Source organism: Podarcis gaigeae, assembly GCF_964106915.1.
Source record: "Podarcis gaigeae genome assembly, chromosome: 2".
Classification (NCBI taxonomy): Eukaryota; Metazoa; Chordata; class Lepidosauria; order Squamata; family Lacertidae; genus Podarcis; species Podarcis gaigeae.
In genome coordinates this window covers 24,399,969-24,421,535 of record NC_139679.1, presented here as the reverse complement: position 1 = coordinate 24,421,535, position 21,567 = coordinate 24,399,969, and the positions used below count along the sequence as shown (strand labels likewise).

The 21,567-nt window shown below is 41.9% G+C and overlaps 1 protein-coding gene across 1 annotated transcript; it reads right to left on the bottom strand.

Moving 5' to 3' along the window:
- Positions 1-804: 804 nt before the first annotated feature.
- On the bottom strand, positions 805-18,559 carry PSMD12 (proteasome 26S subunit, non-ATPase 12). Its single transcript, XM_083727658.1, has 11 exons — positions 18,312-18,559; positions 15,147-15,206; positions 13,920-14,048; positions 10,680-10,787; positions 9,805-9,909; positions 7,655-7,804; positions 7,385-7,519; positions 5,633-5,745; positions 2,741-2,915; positions 2,053-2,130; positions 805-1,250 (listed from the first exon to the last, which is right to left on the bottom strand). The coding sequence occupies exons 1-11, from the start codon at positions 18,417-18,419 to the stop codon at positions 1,041-1,043; spliced, it is 1,371 nt and encodes a 456-aa protein (XP_083583784.1). The 5' UTR covers positions 18,420-18,559; the 3' UTR covers positions 805-1,040.
- Between the last annotated feature and the right edge of the window lie 3,008 nt (positions 18,560-21,567).

Sequence of the window (21,567 nt, the reverse complement as noted above, 5' to 3'; positions counted from 1 at the left end):
TTTAATTAAAAATGACATATCCTTATAACAGACATATCTGTTGAACATGTTGTATCAGACACTACTTTAGGGACCATAGCCTAAGATATATGGTTTTTCTTCAGGTGGAAGTCTAGAACAGAAGATTAAAACACCGGCTTCACTAATTCACATTGTGCTTTCATTTTAAAGTCTTAAAACAATCTAGATCATGGGTAGGCAAACTAAGGCCCGGGGGGGCGGATCCGGCCCAATCGCCTTCTAAATCTGGCCCGCGGACGGTCCGGGAATCAGTGTGTTTTTACATGAGTAGAATGTGTCTTTTTATTTAAAATGCATCTCTAGGTTATTTGTGGGGCATAGGAATTTGTTCATTATTTTTCAAAATATAGTCCGGTCCCCCACAAGGTCTGCTGACCCCTGATCTAGACAGTTATCAAGACAAGATGAGCCACCTGCAATTATGTGGTAAAATTACTCAAGTGTTAATGTAGCAAAGATACAAGCCAAACAAAAGACATTTATCCATAGGAAATTGAAAATAAGGTACAACTTGCTCCATGCTGCCTTTGTTAGGTCACATTCTGCTATAAAACTACCATTCCACAACACTGGAATAAAAATGGGAATTCAGTTCCACACCTGACATTTCTAGACACAATGGTACTTAAGGTTAACACTGAAGTATAATCTTGTTACATTTCTTTATAAAAGAAAATATTACAACATACTTATACACCTGGAAGGGTAAGAAGATCATAGAGATAGACAATGCAAAAATATTTGCTGGACAAATGAGGGCAAACTGGGATAAATCAAAGGCCATTTCCATTACACAGGCAATACGATTTTATTGTGTTTTTCCATCAATTGCAGCAAAAAAGTGTTATAAACCAAATGAATAATCAAAGGAACTTAATTCTCAACAATTCTTCAAGAGAGATTATGTTCTAAATTTCACCTGGAGGGAAGAGATGAAAAAACCAAATATACAGTGGGATAAAGTCTTTTTCTATAACCCATTCAATGCCTCCCTAAACCATTAAGGCGACTGAAACACCTTACTGCAAGTTATGTATCATCTCCTCTTTGGCAATGAGATGTGTGGTTTTATTAACTAGAGCCATCAGTGAATTGAGCTTGTGAGACCAGTCATTGAGCAAGTTATTTGGGTCCTTGGGTCTCTGAAAGTTGATAATTCCTGCCAGCCTATCTACTTTTGCAAAGATGGTCTTATTCACCACTAAGTTGGACAAAAATTCTTCAGATTCCTGTAAAGCAAACAAACAGCACTGAATTAGATTATAAAATTTAAAAAATTGCTTTGAGGGACATTCTATTGTGTCTTAGGGGAATTTTTCAAGAGAAAAGGGGGGATATAAATATAGATAGATAGATAGATAGATAGATAGATAGATAGATAGATAGATATAGATAGATAGAAACAAGACAAAGATATCCAGACTTTGATTTTGTTCCACTGAAATGAATACATTTCAACTTCATTGGTTTGGCTATCTCGTTCTTATGTCAAACAGTTCTTTAAAAATTGTGTCTCCAGTGATGCAACTATATTGAGTATTCTCAAACCAGGATGTAGCACAGAGGAAAAGTACTATTGCATGTGAAGGAAATATTGTGTGACACAGGCCAAATTTATATTTGATAACAGTGTTCAGAAAGGTTAGCTGCTTAAGAGTGCATTTGAGATCATGTAATTCCATGTAATGTCTTTTGCAACAAATGTTGAAGAGCAGGTTCAACAAAAAAAATCAAACAAAAATGGTTCCCAAATATCCCCTCCACCCCCGAGACCACTTGAAAATTGCTGAGAGTCTTGACAGACCACTTCAAGAGTTTTCTGCCTGTCGGAGCAACTGCAAAGTGCTGTGCTAGATGCTGTATGATTTTTAATTGTATTTTTTAAAATACTCCTTATATTCTATTTTACTGTATTTGCTCCAAGCGCTCTTCACAGGCACATCGTGGACCACCTGAATGAAACCTGCAGGCAGCAGTTTTGGAAACAAGGGGGTGATACAAAAGCCCTCAGCAATTCTGAGAATCACTTACATCAATTGATAAATCCAGAAGTTGTGCCATTCTCTTCATGGTGATTCTGGTGTAATATTTTGCCATTATTCTAATATTCTAAAAGAAAAGAAGAATAGAAGGTGATCAGAAAGTAGCAGTTGAAATACAAAAAAGTAATATGTTGTAATGAAATCAAGGACTTATGTAGCACAAGCCAAGCAATTATGTAGTTTTGGTATTTGAGGTAGTGTGTAAGACACTCTCAGATTACACATGCACACAGCTAATCAGAAGGGACTATAAAATAACATAAACGTACCTTAATCCCCAGTGGATGCAAGTTTTCTAAAATCTTTCATACACATACACGTACCTTGGAAGTCGAATGGAATCCGTTCCGGAAGTTGGTTCAACGTCCAAAACTTTCAAAAACCAAAGGAACCTCCTGCAGCCAACCAGAAGCTGCGGAATCCCCATTGGACGGTTCGGTTTCCAAAAGAACGTTCAATATTATATTGTTATACCACACACACACACACACACACACACACACACACACACACGGGTCTTACACTTTGCTAGAATGTGTTAAGTACTTCCTGACTTGAGCAGTAGCTCACAACAGTCTTTTTTTAAAAAATAAATCATTTTATAAATAGGATGATGATTGTCAGAAATAGTATTCCTCCTAGTCCTAACTTTTTGCTAGAAAGCAGATTTAACTTACATGCTCCACAACTCGGTTTTTTAAATCTTTCCATCGCTTTTCACCTTCCTCTGTGTAACCAAACACATCTGTTGCAGGACTTTCTAGAGAACCTTCCCTTAATTCTTTACCATATTCCTCAACCAGGGTAGTCCAACGCATCAATTCCATAGTGGTAAATAATTTTAAAAGATCTCTGTTGGGGGGGGGGGATAAAAAAGCCTCAGTAAATTGTTGGTTGACAAAGTTGTTCTGCTTCACCTTAACATAGTAGGTTTGCCTTTAAGATTTCTGCCAGCATTACCAATGTATTTAACACAGCAGTTTCTTTTTGATTATTAATATATTAGAAAAATAATTCAGAGAATTGCATTTACACAGTATACAGAAATGTATGTCCATGTTCACTGCAGAATCTACTTCAAGGATGCTAGTTCTGATTTGGTTTGTTATAAATACCGTATTTTTCGCTCTATAACACGCACCTGACCATAACACGCACATCGTTTTTAGAGGAGGAAAACAAGGGAAAAAACATTCTGAATGAAACAGTGGATGTATCATTTTTGTGCTTCATGCTGTGGCCACAGACATGTGATCTGATGCCCCAGGCAACAGTGGGTATGTGATGGGGGGGGGCAGGCTGTAGCCATGGACATGCTATGTGATCTGATGGTGAATTTGGGGTGACCCAATGCCAAAATCCTGAGAATTCCTGTGGATCCATGGTTTGTAACCACGTTTTTGCACCATTGCAGCCCCAGGCAACAGTGGGTGCGTGATTTTTGGGGGGCAGGCTGTAGCCATGGACATGCTATGTGCTCTGATGGTGAATTTGGGCTGACCCAATGCAAAGATCCTGAGGATCCATGTGGATCCATGGTTTGTAACCACGTTTTTGCACCATTGCAGCCCCAGGCAACAGTGGGTATGTGATTTTGGGGGGGGCAGGCTGTAGCCATGGACATGCTATGTGATCTGATGGTGAATTTGGGGTGACCCAATGCCAAAATCCTGAGAATTCCTGTGGATCCATGCTTTTTAACCACATTTTTGCACCATTGCAGCCCCAGGCAACAGTGGGTGCGTGATTTTGGGGGGGCAGGCTGTAGCCATGGACATGCTATGTGATCTGATGGTGAATTTGGGGTGACCCAATGCCAAAATCCTGAGAATTCCTGTGGATCCATGCTTTTTAACCACATTTTTGCACCATTGCAGCCCCAGGCAATAGTGGGTGCGTGATTTTGGGGGGGCAGGCTGTAGCCATGGACATGCTATGTGCTCTGATGGTGAATTTGGGCTGGCCCAATGCAAAGATCCTGAGGATCCATGTGGATCCATGGTTTGTAACCACGTTTTTGCACCATTGCAGCCCCAGGCAACAGTGGGTATGTGATTTGGGGGGGGGGCAGGCTGTAGCCATGGACATGCTATGTGATCTGATGGTGAATTTGGGGTGACCCAATGCCAAAATCCTGAGAATTCCTGTGGATCCATGCTTTTTAACCACATTTTTGCACCATTGCAGCCCCAGGCAACAGTGGGTGCATGATTTTGGGGGGGGGGCAGGCTGTAGCCATGGACATGCTATGTGATCTGATGGTGAATTTGGGGTGACTCAATGCCAAAATCCTGAGAATCCCTGTGGATCCATGCTTTTTAACCACATTTTTGCACCATTGCAGCCCCAGGCAACAGTGGGTGCGTGATTTTGGGGGGGCAGGCTGTAGCCATGGACATGCTGTGATCTGATGGTGAATTTGGGGTGACCCAATGCAAAGATCCTGAGAATCCCTGTGGATCCATGCTTTGTAACCACATTTTTGCACCATTGCAGCCCCAGGCAACAGTGGGTGCGTGATTTTTTTGGTGCAGGCTGTAGCCATGGACATGCTATGTGATCTGATGGTGAATTTGGGGTGACCCAATGCAAGGATCCTGAGAATCCCTGTGGATCCATGCTTTTTAACCACATTTTTGCACCATTGCAGCCCCAGGCAACAGTGGGTGCGTGATTTTTTTGGTGCAGGCTGTAGCCATGGACATGCTATGTGATCTGATGGTGAATTTGGGGTGACCCAATGCAAAGATCCTGAGGATCCATGCTTTGTAACCACATTTTAAGTGGGGAGCGAAGGAAAAACAAAGAAGGGGCATTAGAGGGGTGTGCAGAGAAGCAGCTGGCTAAGAATGCAGGAGAGGGATTTAACGGGAGGGAGGAAAGAAAGGCAAAAGTTTCCCCCCACCCAAGCCAGCCATCTCTCTCTCTCTCTCTCTCTCTCTCTCTCCCTCCCTCCCTCCCCTCTCTCTCTCCCTCCCCCTCTCCCGCAGCAGCACCGGAGCTTGCCTGGAGGGGAGGGGCTTTCCCTGCTCTTTGTTCCGTTTCAGCAAACACAGCAACGAAACAGAGGAGGGTGGGCAGTAAGACCCTGAGGCAGAATGCAGGAAAGCAGCCGCTTCCTATTTTCAGGTTTCGCTTCTCCGTGCAGCGTCGCGATTTGATTTTTGCATGATTTTTCGGCTCCAGGGACCACACATTCGCTCTATAACACGCACAGACATTTCCCCTTCCTTTTTAGAAGAAAAAATCTGCGTGTTATGGAAGGAAAAATACGGTAATATGTGAAAGTTTGTGAATGTAAATCCCTACTTGTATGTGTAATAGCAGGGTACAAACACCTGAGCCATTTTAGAAATTGTCAGTTGGGGGGAACAACCTGTGGCCCTCCAGATCAGCCAGAATGGCCAATGGTCAGGAATGATGGGAGTTGCAATAGTAGTCATAGGTTCGCCACCCTACCTTAAATAAACATCTTGACTAGCTGGCTTTCACAACATTTCAAATGTCACACCAAATTCTACGGGGATAGTTTCTCAGTATATTAGCATGCCCACAGGAAAGCTACATACTTGTACTTAGGAATGTCTTCTAGTTTTTTATCAGTGCTTATTCTGTGTACCAGGTCAGACTGTTCATTGTCATAAGGTGACAGGATAACATAGAGAACAACACTCTTCAGTGCCTGTTTAAAAGAAGATAGGAAGAAACTTGATTTTGTAGTTGAACAAGAGGCAGCAATGCAAGAAAACAAACAAACAAACAAACAAACAAACAAACAAAGCTGAAATCACCAGCTTGACCAGAAGACAACCTATGAATCTAACTTTCTGTAATTTATGGAGGGCTATAGCCAATGGCTATAGCCAATGGGACGCAGGAGGCGCTATGGGTTAAAGCCTCAGCGCCTAGGACTTGCCGATCGAAAGGTCGGCGGTTCGATCCCTGCGGCGGGGTGCACTCCCGCTGCTCGGTCCCAGCGCCTGCCAACCTAGCAGTTCGAAAGCACCTCCGGGTGCAAGTAGATAAATAGGGACCGCTTACCAGCGGGAAGGTAAACGGCGTTTCCGTGTGCGGCTCTGGCTCGCCAGAGCAGCGATGTCACACTGGCCACGTGACCCGGAAGTGTCTCCGGACAGCGCTGGCCCCTGGCCTCTTAAGTGAGATGGGCGCACAACCCCAGAGTCTGTCAAGACTGGCCCGTACGGACAGGGGTACCTTTACCTTATAGCCAATGGCTACGCAAAGAGAAAGTAAGAGAATGATTGGCTACATGAGCTAACACCTGCCCGCGCAACCATTGGATACAACCCAAGGGACTAAAATTGACTCCACCTTATGGGATCACACAAGCAGGGAGCGGCAAGATGTTATATCGGTCATCAAATCCAATCTCGTGTTGCAAGCAGAAATCTTATTTAGAACCAGCATTTTAAAATTATTATACATCCCTTGCTCTTTAGGGACATCCTAGAATATTTTTTTTTAAATGTAAGTAATGATTCATGTAAGAAAAGTAACATGCAAACAATAAAAAGGCAGTCTTGCATTTAAACGAATTCCTTCCTTTGGAAAGCTGTAGTGTAAGTTAGCAGGCATTAATTCAGCCCCCACCCACAATCTGAAATAGGACTATACTGTTTGCTTGATCTGCACACTTGAATTGGATGACAGAGATTTTCCAAATATTACCAGCGCAAGGAAGATAATTCAGGTGATGCTGGTTTCTTGACACTAGTGCAAAAGTGGGAGCAGACTACAAGGAGTTCTTGCCTCCTTAGCAGCTTTCTACATCTCAAATGTATGACAATCAGGCCCATTTCAGATGCTTACTGAGTAGACACTGCAGTGGATAATGGAATGCTGAGAGATCCTGCCCTCTCATTAAATTATGCAGGCAAGGAAAACAGATATTGTGTTAGGTTCATGATGCATGGGTTAAGGCTGGGATTGGCTAATTGCCTGCTTCTTCTGAAGTTGCAATATCAGCCTGTGAACTGTCTGAACGTAAGTCTTCAGATGTTTTCTATATAGTCTGAATGGGATCTACTCCACTGGCACAGCTTTACCTATAATGTAGTCAACAGAAAATAATGTTATGGCTGTGACCAATTGATTTGTTTTGGGGGAGGGGGGGGTTCTCACAAAGAAAGCTAAGCCACATGAAGAAATTCAAGAAAGTGAAATCTTGAGCACAGTGCAGAGCAGCCCTGTCCAAAACAATAGCAAATGATAAAAAAGAATGTTCCTTTACGTGATATTTTTTGCAGACAATTGAACAGGTTACAGTGTATTTGCTACTTTCTCTTTCTGTCTTTTTTTACCTGCTGCCACTTTTCACCTTCAGCCTGGATGCAAGGAGTATCGTAAATGGCTCTGTAGTGCTTACAAATGGAAAGGTAGGAACCTTCATGTTGATCCAGTTGAATCATTAAATTGTAGTATTTCAGTTTTAATTTCTGAAATGTAACAGTGTCAGGTTAAACACAGAAATGGTTGTAAAATTTCCCCAATGTGACAGAGAAATCCATTTAAAACATGCCCATAACATCCCCTAAACCAGCTTAGTATAAGTCGTCCACCACCAGACTTACTTCTGTGTTTTCTTCCTGGAAAAATTTGGTGTTAATTTTTTTGCTAATAATTTGAGTTCGGATATAGTCTTTCACAGCCAAACAAAGCCTCATCTGCTCCAAGATGAACTCCACACGTTCCTTCTTCTCCATTGATCCATAGGTTTCCACCTAAAATTCAGAATGTATTAATTCTTTATAGACCGATATGCAAAACTAAAACTTGCAAGGTACAATTATCCATCAAAGCTGTCTTGCAACTAAATCATAAGTGTACAGAAAGATGGCTTCTGTAGACATACAAATACAGTTTACATGCCAGCATTTATGCTTCAGTTACTATACTTTAAATTTTTAAACTTCAGGTACTGCTGTTCTTAGAAAAACTTTGAAATTTAAAAATCTTGGGCTGGATTCAACTGAACTGTTGTGCTAGAGAAGAAACCAGTTCAACAGAACTTCTCCCCCACCAAGCTCCATGGGAGGGCTGGGAGAACCCACAGAACAGTGTACGGTGGGGTAATACTAATAAGTCGTCGTCTTCTTCTTCTTCTTCTTCTTCTTCTTCTTCTTCTTCCAAGCCCATCTGGCCGGGTAGAAGGGAGAAATGCTTCCACTGACAGAGTGATCACCTTACCACAACACAGAATTCCACTCCCTGATTTGTATTTATTGTTGATCTGCAGATAACTTGTTTTGCATACCCTATTTGCTGTACATATTTTCATAACCAGACTTCTATTAATTTGTTTTCATCAGACATTTTTCCAAGACTTGACATCAAATTGACATCAACCTTTAAGAATCTAAAGATGTTTTACCAGGCCAATTATACTAACAGCTCACAAGAAAAATATACCACTGCCCCATAGTATTCAAGTGATTTAATTTTTATACTGCTTAATATATTAAAAATTAAGCAATGTGCAGAAAACTGAAGCAAAAGACAGCTGAAAATATTACAAATAAGTTACATTAATGCAAAGTTGCTATTAATATAATTCATTTTCCTTCTGTCATACCCTCCGGGTTCTCACCCAGGGTTCAAATAAACTCTCAGAACGAGAAGAATTCCTGGAAACAGCAGACATCACCCTAGTCTCTCACTCAAGTATTGCTTTTTATGGGCAGCGCAAGTTGTACTGTACCTTTTAAAATACAACTGGATAATAAAGTCACCTGACACCATTGCAGCCAATAGCTGAAGGGTGAAAGCTTTGTCAAACTGCATTCTGTGATAAATAGCATTCTGTGATAAAAGCAATTCAATAACTAATTCCAATTTTTATCCATTTAAGGACAGTAAACTAGAAATTTGTAATAATTGTACTAGAAGTTCAAATGGTTCAAGTACATTGCAACATTTAGTATGGGGAGGGGGCAAAATGTACAGTGGAACCTCGGTTTTCGAAAGTTATCTGTTCCAGAAGACCGTTCAACTTCTGAAACTTTTGAAAACCGAGGATCAATGGGCGGTCGGCAAAATCCGTTGAAAAAATGGAAAAGCACGCAGCGGAAGCCATTCAATTTCCGAAGTGCGTTCGAAAACAAAAGCAATTGCTTGTGGGTTTGCAGTGTTCGGCTTCCGAATTGATTGGCTTCCGAGATGCTCGAAAACCGAGGTTCCACTGTATTAACGATTCGTTATCTGTTTAAATACAGTCTGCATAATTCATATAGAGAACCTTTATTGGTTCTGGTTCTTGACAGAAATCAGTTTAGCACATTAGCCCAGAAAATGAGGTTATAAGAATATTATTAGAAAGCTGGCAATCTTCACAGTGACAGCACCTAAGCTTTGCAAAAAGTGTGCAAAACAGTCCCGACTGAATTTTCCCATTTTTCAGTCTTGCCGCAGCGTTCGTGTACACACACTCAAGCTCCATCCCAAACCTTTCTAAATAGTCCCACCCACCCCACTAGAATGCAGTGAGGAATGGAAGATGTCAGGAAAGCCCCATTGTGTGGATCCAGCCTAACATATAAATGCACTGCTGTAAAACATATTCAAAATACAAAGATAGTTACCAAAAGCTCCTGGTTTGCTCATTTTTTCCATTTCTACTACAGTGACAATTGAAACAAGATATTTTTTAAAGTATATTTAAAAAAGGATTAAAGTTGAAGTACTTCAAACAATGTCATGTATTCCAGCATATATACTCGTTCACCTGAAGCTCTTGCAGAATTGAAGCAGCTTCTTTCACGTCACCACTCTGCTCTTTTATTGTTGCAAGAGTATTGGTCAGCCGAGCCCTTTCGATTTCAACATAGATCTAAAAAATAAGCAGAAAGCATTTAACTTTATGCAATATGTTAGGCCCACACAAACACTGCATGATTTGCCTCATCATCACAAACTATGGGGCGGGGGGAAGCTGGCGATGGTGCTGCTTGCAGCCATAGGAATGGGCCTTTCTTATGGGCCAGCAGAGAAGGGTCCCAACTCCCATTCCACCACAGCAATGGGCTCCCGGTGATGGACTCTTACAAGCCACAGCACTACTGCTACCAAAGCAAGGGCTGCACTCTCAGTCAATAATCAGGCCAGCCCCCTCCTGACTTCCCCATGTAGGGCTCAGCATCCCAGGATTTGTCAGAACACAATTAGGAAAAATTAATGCCCAAGGCCAGGCTTCCTCAACCTTGGCCCTCCAGCTGTTTTTGGCCTACAACTCCCATGATCCCTAGCTAGCAGGACCAGTGGTCAGGGATGATGGGAATTGTAGTCTCAAAACATCTGGAGAGCCGAGGTTGAGGAAGCCTGCTCAAGGCTAACAGGGAAGACCTTAGATAATCTTTTTCGGTGATTTCTTTGGGTACTCCAAATATGACCCAGAGAGGTACAACTCATAGGGTGAGATCCAACATCACACAAGTGGACTTTTGCTTGTGTAACAGGATTTCTCCTTCTGCTCTTCCCTCTGCAGTCCACACCAACAATCGGCTCTGGAGAATCAACAGGAGCTGAAGTCTTAAGATTCAAGAGTGTACACAAGGGAGTCTTGAAATAAGTGCACGGTTCTTTAAAAGGAAAAATACTTACCTTTCCTTCCGTAACCATACGCAGTGTATCAATTAAACGCAGTTTGATTGGCAGATCTGTGATCTCTTCAACGTAAGTACAGCACTGCTGGACCATTTTAGCAACAGCCTAATACAAATAATGAGAAAACTTGTAATCCTATGCCAACATAGCCCATTTATCCGAACACTATCTTTTATGCTGTTTCATACCTGTCAAAATGGAAAAACTTTGCAATTAAAAACGGTTAGCCACATTTGCTGTGAAAAGGGAGTTACCACTAACACTTTGCTTCTATACTTAGATATAAACCACAATGAGCAGATAGCTCTCATGCAGGATTCGGCTCAAATGCTTCCTCCCATTTTCTCACTTTAGCAGCTTTGCTTTAAAGGTGCTAAAACGGATATTTAGTCTAAAATACATTTTATGCAAAACAACAGAACTTGCCTATATCCTATAGTGACTTTCACTAGAAGAACTACTTGTTTATTTCTCAGTGACCAAAGCTTGAGCTCACAATACAGTTAACATAGGCCTTTACATTATATACTAGCACGGTATGTGGCTTTGGTAAATAATAAAAGATGAACTTCCCCTCCTGTGCAACAAAGGCCTTCCGATAGACCACTATTTCCATTTGTTTGTGTCACACTATATCAGACTTTCGTTGAAGGTGCCAAAAGTCATTGGGGCAAATTATTTTTCAAAAACGTTTTTATTTTATAAAAATAGAAAAAAATAGTAAGTTTCCACCAAATTAGGATTTTGGTTTCTTGTATTTTTCCAATACCCAAAGCACAATTTCTTCCTAGAGTTCCTGATTGAAGAGTGGAACTTTGGTTGTCTGTATCACACATGCACATGATGTATCAGATGATTATCCTTCCTTCGTCATCATCTCCCCCAATTAATGTAGCATCTTTTCTCTAAGGTGGTTCATGATAAACAATGCTTTACAATACTTTTTTAAAAAAATAATATTTATTAACAGTTTAAAAACTATAAAAGAAAAAAAAATTCAACAAAACAATACAACACCATACAAAAACAAAGACACTACGTAACACTAACACAAAACATTAAATTAACAGAACAAAACAAACACAATTTAGAACACATCCAATAATTTCAATATCTTAACTTTCATTCACTTGTTTCCACGACCTCCTCACACCTCCCTTTTTGTATTCCACTTCAATTAACTGTTTCAGCAATTCCTTTCCATCTTCCTCTGTTTTCTGTCCTGTAATTTATCTTAACTTATTCTAACCTTATTTTTTCCCTTTAATACATTAAAAATCTATTTGTACTTAATTCCTTATAACATATCTGCTAAAGCCATATAACTTCATTCCAACATTTTTCTAACATTCATTAATTTTACAGTATTTCTGTAAATAATCTTTAAATTTTTTCCAATGCTTTACAAAACTACCCCATCTACTTTTCCATGCTGATGGTTCATTGCTGTCTTGCATATAGTGCTAAATCGTAATGTAGAACTGCCATAACATGTTATACCCGTAACATTAAACATATACCTTTAAACGTAGAGTGTTCCGTGTATACAGTACAACACATATCTAATCTAGTCTTCAAAAACTTTGATGGGGGAAATTTCATTACCTCCCTTAGGCACTCTACTTCAAAGTCTAAATGTTCACAGAGCAATGATGTTTTACTTTATGGATATTTTAAAAATTTTAAATTGAACCCATGCAGGCTATTTCCACCCAGGGCTGCAGGTAAAAGTCCTACATGCTGGTCTTTACATCCAGAACTACCTTCAACATCTTTCATTAAAAATTTGTGCCTCAAGGTGAAATAATTCCTTTTCCTCCTCTCTCTTTGCTGCGCTCTCCCTCTTGAAATGTCTCCAATCTGTCGACGATCACCGTAGCAAGCAAAGAAACAGAACAGGCCAGAACATTTTTATAATGTGTGGTGGGACTTTTATAATTTATACCAATACAGCTAACCTCCAGGACTCTTTGGTGCTACCAATGTGAGAAATATGTGCCTCTTTATGTTTCTACTAACAAATGTTGTCTCATATCTTCTGATTTTGTTGAAAAATTAAGAGAATAGCCCCCTTTGTCATTTCTGATATTTTTGCATTTGTTTTGTATGTTTATAAAATAAATTTAAATAGGAAAAGGAAAAAAGCTCAAATATTCTACCAACCAACCAACCAAGTGAGCATGCCTGGATGGTATTGAACACTTTGAGCCACGGAAATATTGTATGTCTTTTGTACACTATCATTTATTTTAATCCACGTTCCAGCAAATAGATGGTCAAAGCAAACTAACATCTATATGAACAGCCATCATTCATTAGAACAAATTTAATTTTTTAAAAAACCTTTCATTTTTCAAGAAGTTATATAGCTGAGAAAATAGAGGTTTTACTTCTGGATACAAGAAGTATCAAAAATAAGCAGCAAGTCTTCCCAATGAAGGAGGGGGACTAAACAAAAGGAAGCATAGCATGTTCGCCACAACTGTTGTATGAACAAAGTAGTCAAGCATACACCATCGAGTAACATATAATGTGTACGTTACAAATTTAGGACATCTTCATAAAGCAACCAGGGTTGGAGGGCAGGACTACAATATTTTTTGGGGTGGGCCCTTGGCCACAGGGGGAAGAAGAGAAACTCCCACTGAGCAAGCAGGCTGGCATTATTGGATATTGCCCTAACATATATTCACTCCAAACCTATGCCTTATAAAGCATTTCTGAAAAGCCCAAAGCTCTTTTATTGTCTACATTCAGAATATGCATGCATTATTAGGCTATTTTGAAAGCCCATTGCCAACTTCACTCTATAAACCACAGCACAATTAAGATGTTCTATTGACAGTTGCCAGGATATTAGTGACAACTAATATTATCAAGAACAGCAGGGGAAGCCTCCAGTGTACTTGCCATAGGAATAGTGAATTATTAAAAAACCACCAGCGGCAGAGACACAACTCCTTTTTTCAAAATGACAACAGGCTGCAACTTTGTGATATGCAGCACCAGTGTCATGGATGAGAGCAACTGCTGCAAACTGCACACAAACCCTCTGCCCACTACTCTTCTCCTGTAATCCTCCTTAGGAGGCAGTAGGTACAAAGACGCTTTGCAGGAAGACTAGGTGCCTCCTGTTGTTGGCTATAAGAACAATGTTTGATTACCAAACTCAAGAGATAATATATGGACACAAGGTTTTGAGCACCCCACACTTCTTACGGCTTAACACAATCTTACCTGCTTTAACTGACTTCTCCTCTTCGACAGAATAATAATATTTTCATTAAGAGCATCCCAGTCTTTAGCATCATAACACATTTTCACTACAGCAACCAGAATACGAGATGTGGATATCATATCAGAAGCCTAAAAAACAAAAGTATATACTTAAGCACAGAGGTTTCTACAGTATAAACACAAAGAAAGATTCCTCACACTTCCAAATGGAGTAGCACTAACAAAAAAAGTCACTAGCAATTAATGGAAATTTGTCCTCAACCTTGTAAGACAGGTTGGGTTACATAAAGCCAAAGCTAAGGATCAATTCACTGTTCTACTACTCACTTCAAGTAAACCTACCAAAGACGAATAGTGCCAGTGTGCTAACAGAACAAGGAACATCTCCCTTTTCTTCCTTTTCCTATTCCCACCCACTTATTCTTTCTTCCACATGAGCGACTAGCAGTATTTGCACATATCTAATGTGGCAGCTTCACTGGCACAAGTGACTTCAGTGCATACAAAGGAACTTCCTTTCCTGTCCCCTCCAGCCCCCTGCATGCCCTCCAAATCAGCTGTAGAGCAGATCTGGGGGGGTACATGGGTGAAAAAAAGGGTATGAAAGTTCTGTCGTGACAGTGCAACCTCTCTGGTGCAACACTGGGCACAACACATGGTGCTGTAGGCTGTGGTAACAAAGAAAAACTTTTTTGCACCTTCTTGTTTCTACAATCATAGTTATTAGAATGAATAAAAATCCCCACCATTCATATGCATGCATTGAAAATCTGGGAAAAGATTCACCATTTTGACCCCTGCGAAAGAGCCAAGCACAATAGGATGGTTGAAAGTAATTAAGGGGTGACAAATTCATGCTAGATCATGGGGTAGGCAAACTAAGGCCCAGGGGCCGGATCCGGGAATCAGCATGTTTTTACATGAGTAGAATGTGTCCTTTTATTTAAAATGCATCTCTGGGTTATTTGTGGGGCCCACCTGGTGTTTTTACATGACCAGAATGTGTGCTTTTATATAAAATGCATCTCTGGGTTATTTGTTGGGTATAGGAATTTGGTTTTTTCCCTTCCAAAATATAGTCCAGCCCCCCACAAGGTCTGAGGGACAATGGACTGCCCCCCTGCTGAAAAAGTTCGCTGACCCCTGTGCTAGATGATATATTCCATGAATAGGGGGCTTTTATAACAACATTTTAAAAAGCAGTGTTACTCAGTATGCTATACTTACAGTTCGAGTTTGTTTTTCCAAGGAAAGCAAAGTCTCAATTGCTTCTTGAAGCCTTCCATCCTAAAATACAAGAAAAAAAGTACGAAAAATGTACCACATATCCAACATGACATTTAACAAAGCAGAGTTAAAATAAGTCGTCCTCATTGTACAGGTTTTGAAGGTAACAGGGCCCAATCAAGGCCAAATCAGTCTCGGCCATCAGTCAATTGTGGTCACTTCTCACTACAAACTAGAGGATTTAAATACATTGCAAAATATTGTTTTGTTGGTTTCAACTGGAATTAGACTACAATTCTAACCTCACTTACCCAGGAGTAAGCCCCACTGAATTCGATAGGACTTCTGAATAGGACTGCAGTTAGTCATGACTAGACCAATCTTTTTTAAGAGACTTCCAGAAGTTATAAGAGGCTACTGAAGCCAAGTCTTCAGCCATCATTTATCTAGGTACGTGTTATCAAAAGCTCTTTTGTGATGTATGTACGGTATTCATATACAGTGGTACCTCAGGTTACAGACGCTTCAGGTTACAGACTCCGCTAACCCAGAAATAGTACCTTGGGTTAAGAACTTTGCTTCAGGATGAGAACAGAAATCGCACGGTGGCAGCGCGGCGGCCCCATTAGCTAAAGTGGAACCTCAGGTTAAGAACAGTTTCAGGTTGAAAATGGACCTCCAGAATGAAATACCGTATTTTTCGCTCTATAACACGCACCAACCATAATACGCACGTAGTTTTTAGAGGAGGAAAACAAGAAAAAAAATATTCTAAACGAAATAGTGGATATATGATTTTTGTGGTTCATGCTGTGGCCACAGACATGTGATCTGACAGTGAGTTTGGAGTAGCCCAATGCAAAAATCCTGAGGATCCATGCTTTGTAACCACGGAGGAGGGAAGGAAGAGGAACCATGGATCCTCTGCTCATGACTGCAGCAGATCCCCCCCCCCCCCCGCCGCCGGCATTCGCTCCATAACATGCACAGACATTTCCCCTTACTTTCTAGGAGGAAAAAAGTGATTGTTATGGTGCAAAAAATATGGTAAGTTCTTAACCCAAGGTACCACTGTACACAAGAGAAAATTTATGGACATAACTGTTGCTGTGCAACCCTTTTTGCCAGATGCAAATTGGATCCCTGACTTTTTGAAAAGCAGTGAACACACTCCCAATTTGCCTGGAATTAGCTAGTTTTCTAACTTGGAAGCCTTGTTGCTTAAAGGGGAAGGTGCTGCTATAAGAGAGCCCTGTCACAGCCTATCCTGTTCCCTGTGTTTAGTAGAAATTATGGTAAGCAAATGAAGCTCTACAGTTACTTAGTTGAATCCTGAAGCAACAATCAGTTCCTTCATTCCCACTAGGGTGGCAGAAGGGTAACCTGTCCTTTAACCACCTCAGAGGACCAGCAGCCACAAATTTATCACAGCCCAAGAACAAGTCCAGCTACAATTGCTACTTGCCCTGTTTGCTGGGAGAAGACAGCAGACTAACAGTATCCCAACCAAGAAAAACAGCAGTGGAGAATAATAACAACAATAATAATTTTATTGTTTATACGCCACCCATCTGGCTGGGTTTCCCTAACCACTCTGGGTGGCTTCCAGCAAAATATAAAAAGAATCCCAGTGAAGTAGTGGCAATACTTCGGAGAATAAATGACAGGAGCATCATCAGAAAAATAAGTTCTGAATTAGCTATTTTCACTCTAGAAATTAAAGCCACTATATTGCTTCTTGTACTATTGTCATAAGAGCCCCAGTGCTATTTATTAGAAAATGAATAGAAAATACAATAACTCTCCTACAGAAATAAAAGGTGCATTCACTCCTCCTTTGGTATCTCCTGTAACTATAGTCAATGCAGATTTGCAACAAAACTAAAGGACCATTCTAAACAGTGCAGCACACACCATGGAGTTATGTACCTTCAACAAATGGTTCAGAAGCATCTTTATTTGCATCAGCCACTAGCGAAAGCAATATGGTTTAAAAAGAGCAACAGAGGTTTAAAAGTAGCCACAACTCTTAGGAAGGACACTAAAGAGTAACTTTGCATTACGTCTCTCAGGATAACCATAGGCCAGGCATGGCCAAACTTGGCCCTCCAGCTGTTTTGGGACTACAACTCCCATCATCCCTAGCTAACAGGACCAGTGGTCAGGGATGATGGGAATTGTAGTCCCAAAACAGCTGGAGGGCCAAGTTTGGCCATGCCTGTCATAAACCTAATATTGGTAACATGTACTGCTCGATGCAGCTTTGACCATGGCTGAAAGCAAGATAAAGCAACCCACAGTACACTAGCGGCTTTATCAAATGCAGCAAATATTTGCAACAGTGCACATGTCAACTCGAGACCTGCATCCTTATTCCGATCATCACCTAACTATAGTCGCAAGCTCTCTCCCTCCGTCTCTTTGCCTATTTCCATTCTTCCAAGGTACTCGGGTTCAACATTTTAATTTTGGGCACAAGAGGCTGTCCCGGTGACACAAAGCTATCGTGACCAGCACAGCCCCTTAACTGAATATTGGGAAGTCTCCCTTGTACAGAATGGGGGTGGGGTGGGGCGTGAAATGGAGCAGCTTCATCCCGGTTTTGAACTGCAAATGTCTCTCAGATTGGGGGGCGGGGGAGCCACTTTCTGCGGCCGCCCCCTTCGCCGCCTAAACATGTACAGTGATACCTCGGGTTAAGTACTTAATTCGTTCCGGAGGTCCGTTCATAACCTGAAGCACCAGTTTAGCTAATTGGGCCTCCCGCTGTCGCACGATTTCTGTTCTTATCCTGAAGCAAAGTTCTTAACCTGAGGTAATATTTCTGGGTTAGTGAAGTCTGTAACCTGAAGCGTATGAAACCCGAGGTACCACTGTATGTCCCTTTCGCAAAAGGAGCCTCCCGGGTGGCCTAAGCAGGGGAGGAAACTGGGCCCGTGACGATACAGACCTTCGTAACCATCGTGCCATCCTCGGGGGCGCCGCGGCTTCGCCCAACGCCGGCGACCCCCTTTCCCGAGCGCCCTCCCACCTGCGCCGCCGTCCTCCCTTGGCCGGACGGCGGCGACCTTCCCCACAGGGCCCAGCTGCCGCCGGCTCTGAGCGATGCGGCCTACGCCGGCCCGCCGCGGCATGACTCAGCCTCTCCTCGGCCCAGTCCCTCACCCGGGCCATCTGCTCGCACTCGGGCAAGCGCTGGTCCACGGTGGCGCTGTAGTCCACCTCCATTTTCACAATGCGGCCATCGGCCCGCTCCGCGTCGCCGTCCGCCATGCTGGGCCCGCGTCCGGCTCCGAGTCTCCCACAGCTTCTTCACAGGCAAAAACCGCTCGCTCGGTCTACCTCAGAGAGAGACACAGACACAGACACTGACTCACCGGAACCGGAAACCCTTAGACGCATAGGCGCTTACAAAGACAGCTATCCCCGGAGGACCCCTACCTTTCCCCGACCGCTTCCCCGCTCCGCTCTGAGAAAAGAGCAGCAGCAGCAGGGACTGCGATAGACGCCTAAAGCGGGCTCGGCGGTTCTTCCCGCTTCGAGTGATGGGGTCCTTCTTCAGGGCGAGAGGCGGAGGCAGAGAAGCCGGAGATGAAAGCTGAGGCGTTTGAAAATGCCCCATGGGACACTTTTTTATTTTTAACCCCAGTAAACTGACATCAGCTGAGACAGCTGCTGCTAATAATGATAATAATAATAATAGTAGTAATAATAATAATAGTAGTAGTAGTAATTAATTTATTAAAATCAGTAGGTATATTGGGATTATTATTATTATTATTATTGTTATTATTATTATTAGACCCAGGTACTTTTGATGGACAAAGGTTTCCTCATGTTTTTAATGTTCTCTTGAGGGCCGCCCAGAGTGACTGTGAAACCCAGCCAGATGGGCAGGGTATAAATAATAAATTATTATTGTTGTTATTATTATTATTATTACAAAAAGAAAATTGTCAATGGCAAGCGGTTGGAAATTTGAGGAGACCGCTCGCTACCATGCCATCTTCCAGAGAGGCTTCATTGTGCAACCTACACGCCGTAAAAACCCCCACAATGAAAGCACCCTGGGTTCAGGAAGGATGTTGGCCGTTCTAAAGTCTCGTCAGACGGGCTACTTGGAAGGAAAAGGTTAGGCCTACTTCTGTTATTTTTGAAGGCCTTGCTCGTTTTCACAAATGAGGGTGCTGAGAAATGCCTTGTTCTGTTCTGGATATGGACACTCGCCGCCCCCAGAGTGCCCCACTGAAACGAATTGATTATTATTTTTATTTGAGTCGTTAGATTTACAGTATATATAATTGAGGATGCGGCTCGGTTAGGCACTTTGATTTCAGGGGGTCTGTGAGGAAAATCCCAACATTTGCCATATACTCCAAAAAGCCTCACACTCGTCTCGGTGACACATCACCTGTTGCGAGTGCAAGAAATTCCCATGTCAATCCCTGGCAACCCCTGTGGGTAGGACTGGGAAAGGCCCTTGTCTGAATTGTTCTTAATCATGGTGACAATACTGAGGTAGACAGACTCTGTAAGGCTACTTCCTAGGTTCCTAATCAGCGGCATAAGCAGTGTTGTTGTTTTTTTGCATGCCTAGACAGGTACAGGAGGGTCCAGTGGCTAGGAACATGCTGTCCCGCTTGTACTATGCTGCTGCGCATGATAGTCCTTGGTTCAGTAAAGAAGAGACAAAAAGACGTTGGAGCACGAGAAGTTTTACACAGTGGTGTAGGTAAGGTACACCGCACAGTTTTCATACGTACCACTTACAATCCATTTGCACTTCCCCTCCTGCTGGATTGCATGTGTGAAAGGCAGAAATGCAGTTTGAAAAGCTCTCGTGAGATTTCTGGGGTTCCAGGCTTGTTTACCCAGGGTCTGTGTTTCCTTTTGAGAATGAGACATAGAGGAGACTGTGGTGTCTTTGTGATATATGGTTTATTTACACATATATACAACCTGAGCCTATGATGGAGGGGTTCACAGCATTAACTCCTCTAAGAGGGTCTTGCTTTTCCCGTAGACGCAACTATTAAAACAGAATCACAGAATTGTAGAGTTGGGAGGACCCTGAGGGTCATCTAGTCCAACCCCCTAAGCCATTCTTCTCTCTAGATTGCTGACTTTAACAGCCTGCAACCTCCCCCCTCCTCCGCATCCAGCCCACTTTAAACCTCTAAACCCTGCCTTTTGTTCTTCTAACTAACTCTGAGCTGAAGGAAGGAGAGCCCCCTCCCATTTGTTGTCTGGCACATGGTCTCTTCTCATTTAGCTTTCCTACTGGCCCATTACCTTCCTTTTGTCTTCCAAATGGTCAATCACCCCAGGCAATTTCGTGATCAAGAAACAGGCATGGCTTAACATTTGCCTACTGGACCCAGAAATTTGGGGGAATCTGGTACCCACAAACCCCTAACAATATGTTAAAACTGAGTTTGCTAGATTTGACAAAAAGGGAAGTTACTGCTTAAGAATATCTTACTCCTATTTATAGTTTATGATTATTTTAATACTGATACTATCTTGTACACTCTCACTCTCTCTCTCTCTTAATGCCTTGCTAGCCTAATCCTATTTACAGTCATACCTCTTGTTAGGTTTGCTTCATGATGCGTTTTTGCAGACACGCAAAATGACATCACGCACATGCGCAGAAGCAGTGAATCACGACCCGTGTGTGTGCAGACCCGGGTTGTGTTCCTTTCAGGTTGCGAGAGGGACTTTCTCCCAAGTGTGTGTGTGTGTGTGTGTGTGTGTGTGTGTGTAGGTAGTGTTTCAGCCTTATTTATCCAATCATAGTAGTTAAATGATAAAACTGAGTGGATTTGTAAGCTACTTTAGTGCTTGTTTGTGAGAACTTTTCCCTGTCTTTTTTGTTGCTTTCCTTTCTTCAGGGAAGTAGGAGTGTTCTTGTAGTTAAAAACATATTACAGTGGCAACTCCTTTAAAAGGAGGGGGCAAAAACATTTGGGATATTCAGGTTTGACAAGCTTATGGATACAAAATTGGAGTTTTTACTCCTGGATATAAAAACCTGGATAGAAGAAATGGGCCCTTATTTGATAGACTCCTTCTATGATTGGACATCCGTAATTAAAGACTGGCAAAGAACCTGAGGGACATAGTGTAATGTGGGAACTCCAGGAAGATATTAGAAGTGGAGGGATAGGTGAAACGCAAAGGGGAAAGAGGGGAGGGAAAATTGGAATCCAAAGGCTGTAAAATTACTATTCATATTTATCTTATTTCCATCTGTACTATGGTTGAAAGGGGGAAACTCGTGGAAGGGTATAGATCGATCTTAGGGGATGGGAATTTGGGTAAATTGGGTTATTGATGAAGAGTGTAATTTGGGGATAAGAACTTGTTGAATTTAATTGCTTATTTGGAAGATTTGGAACACAAGAGGGGGTAGGGAGGG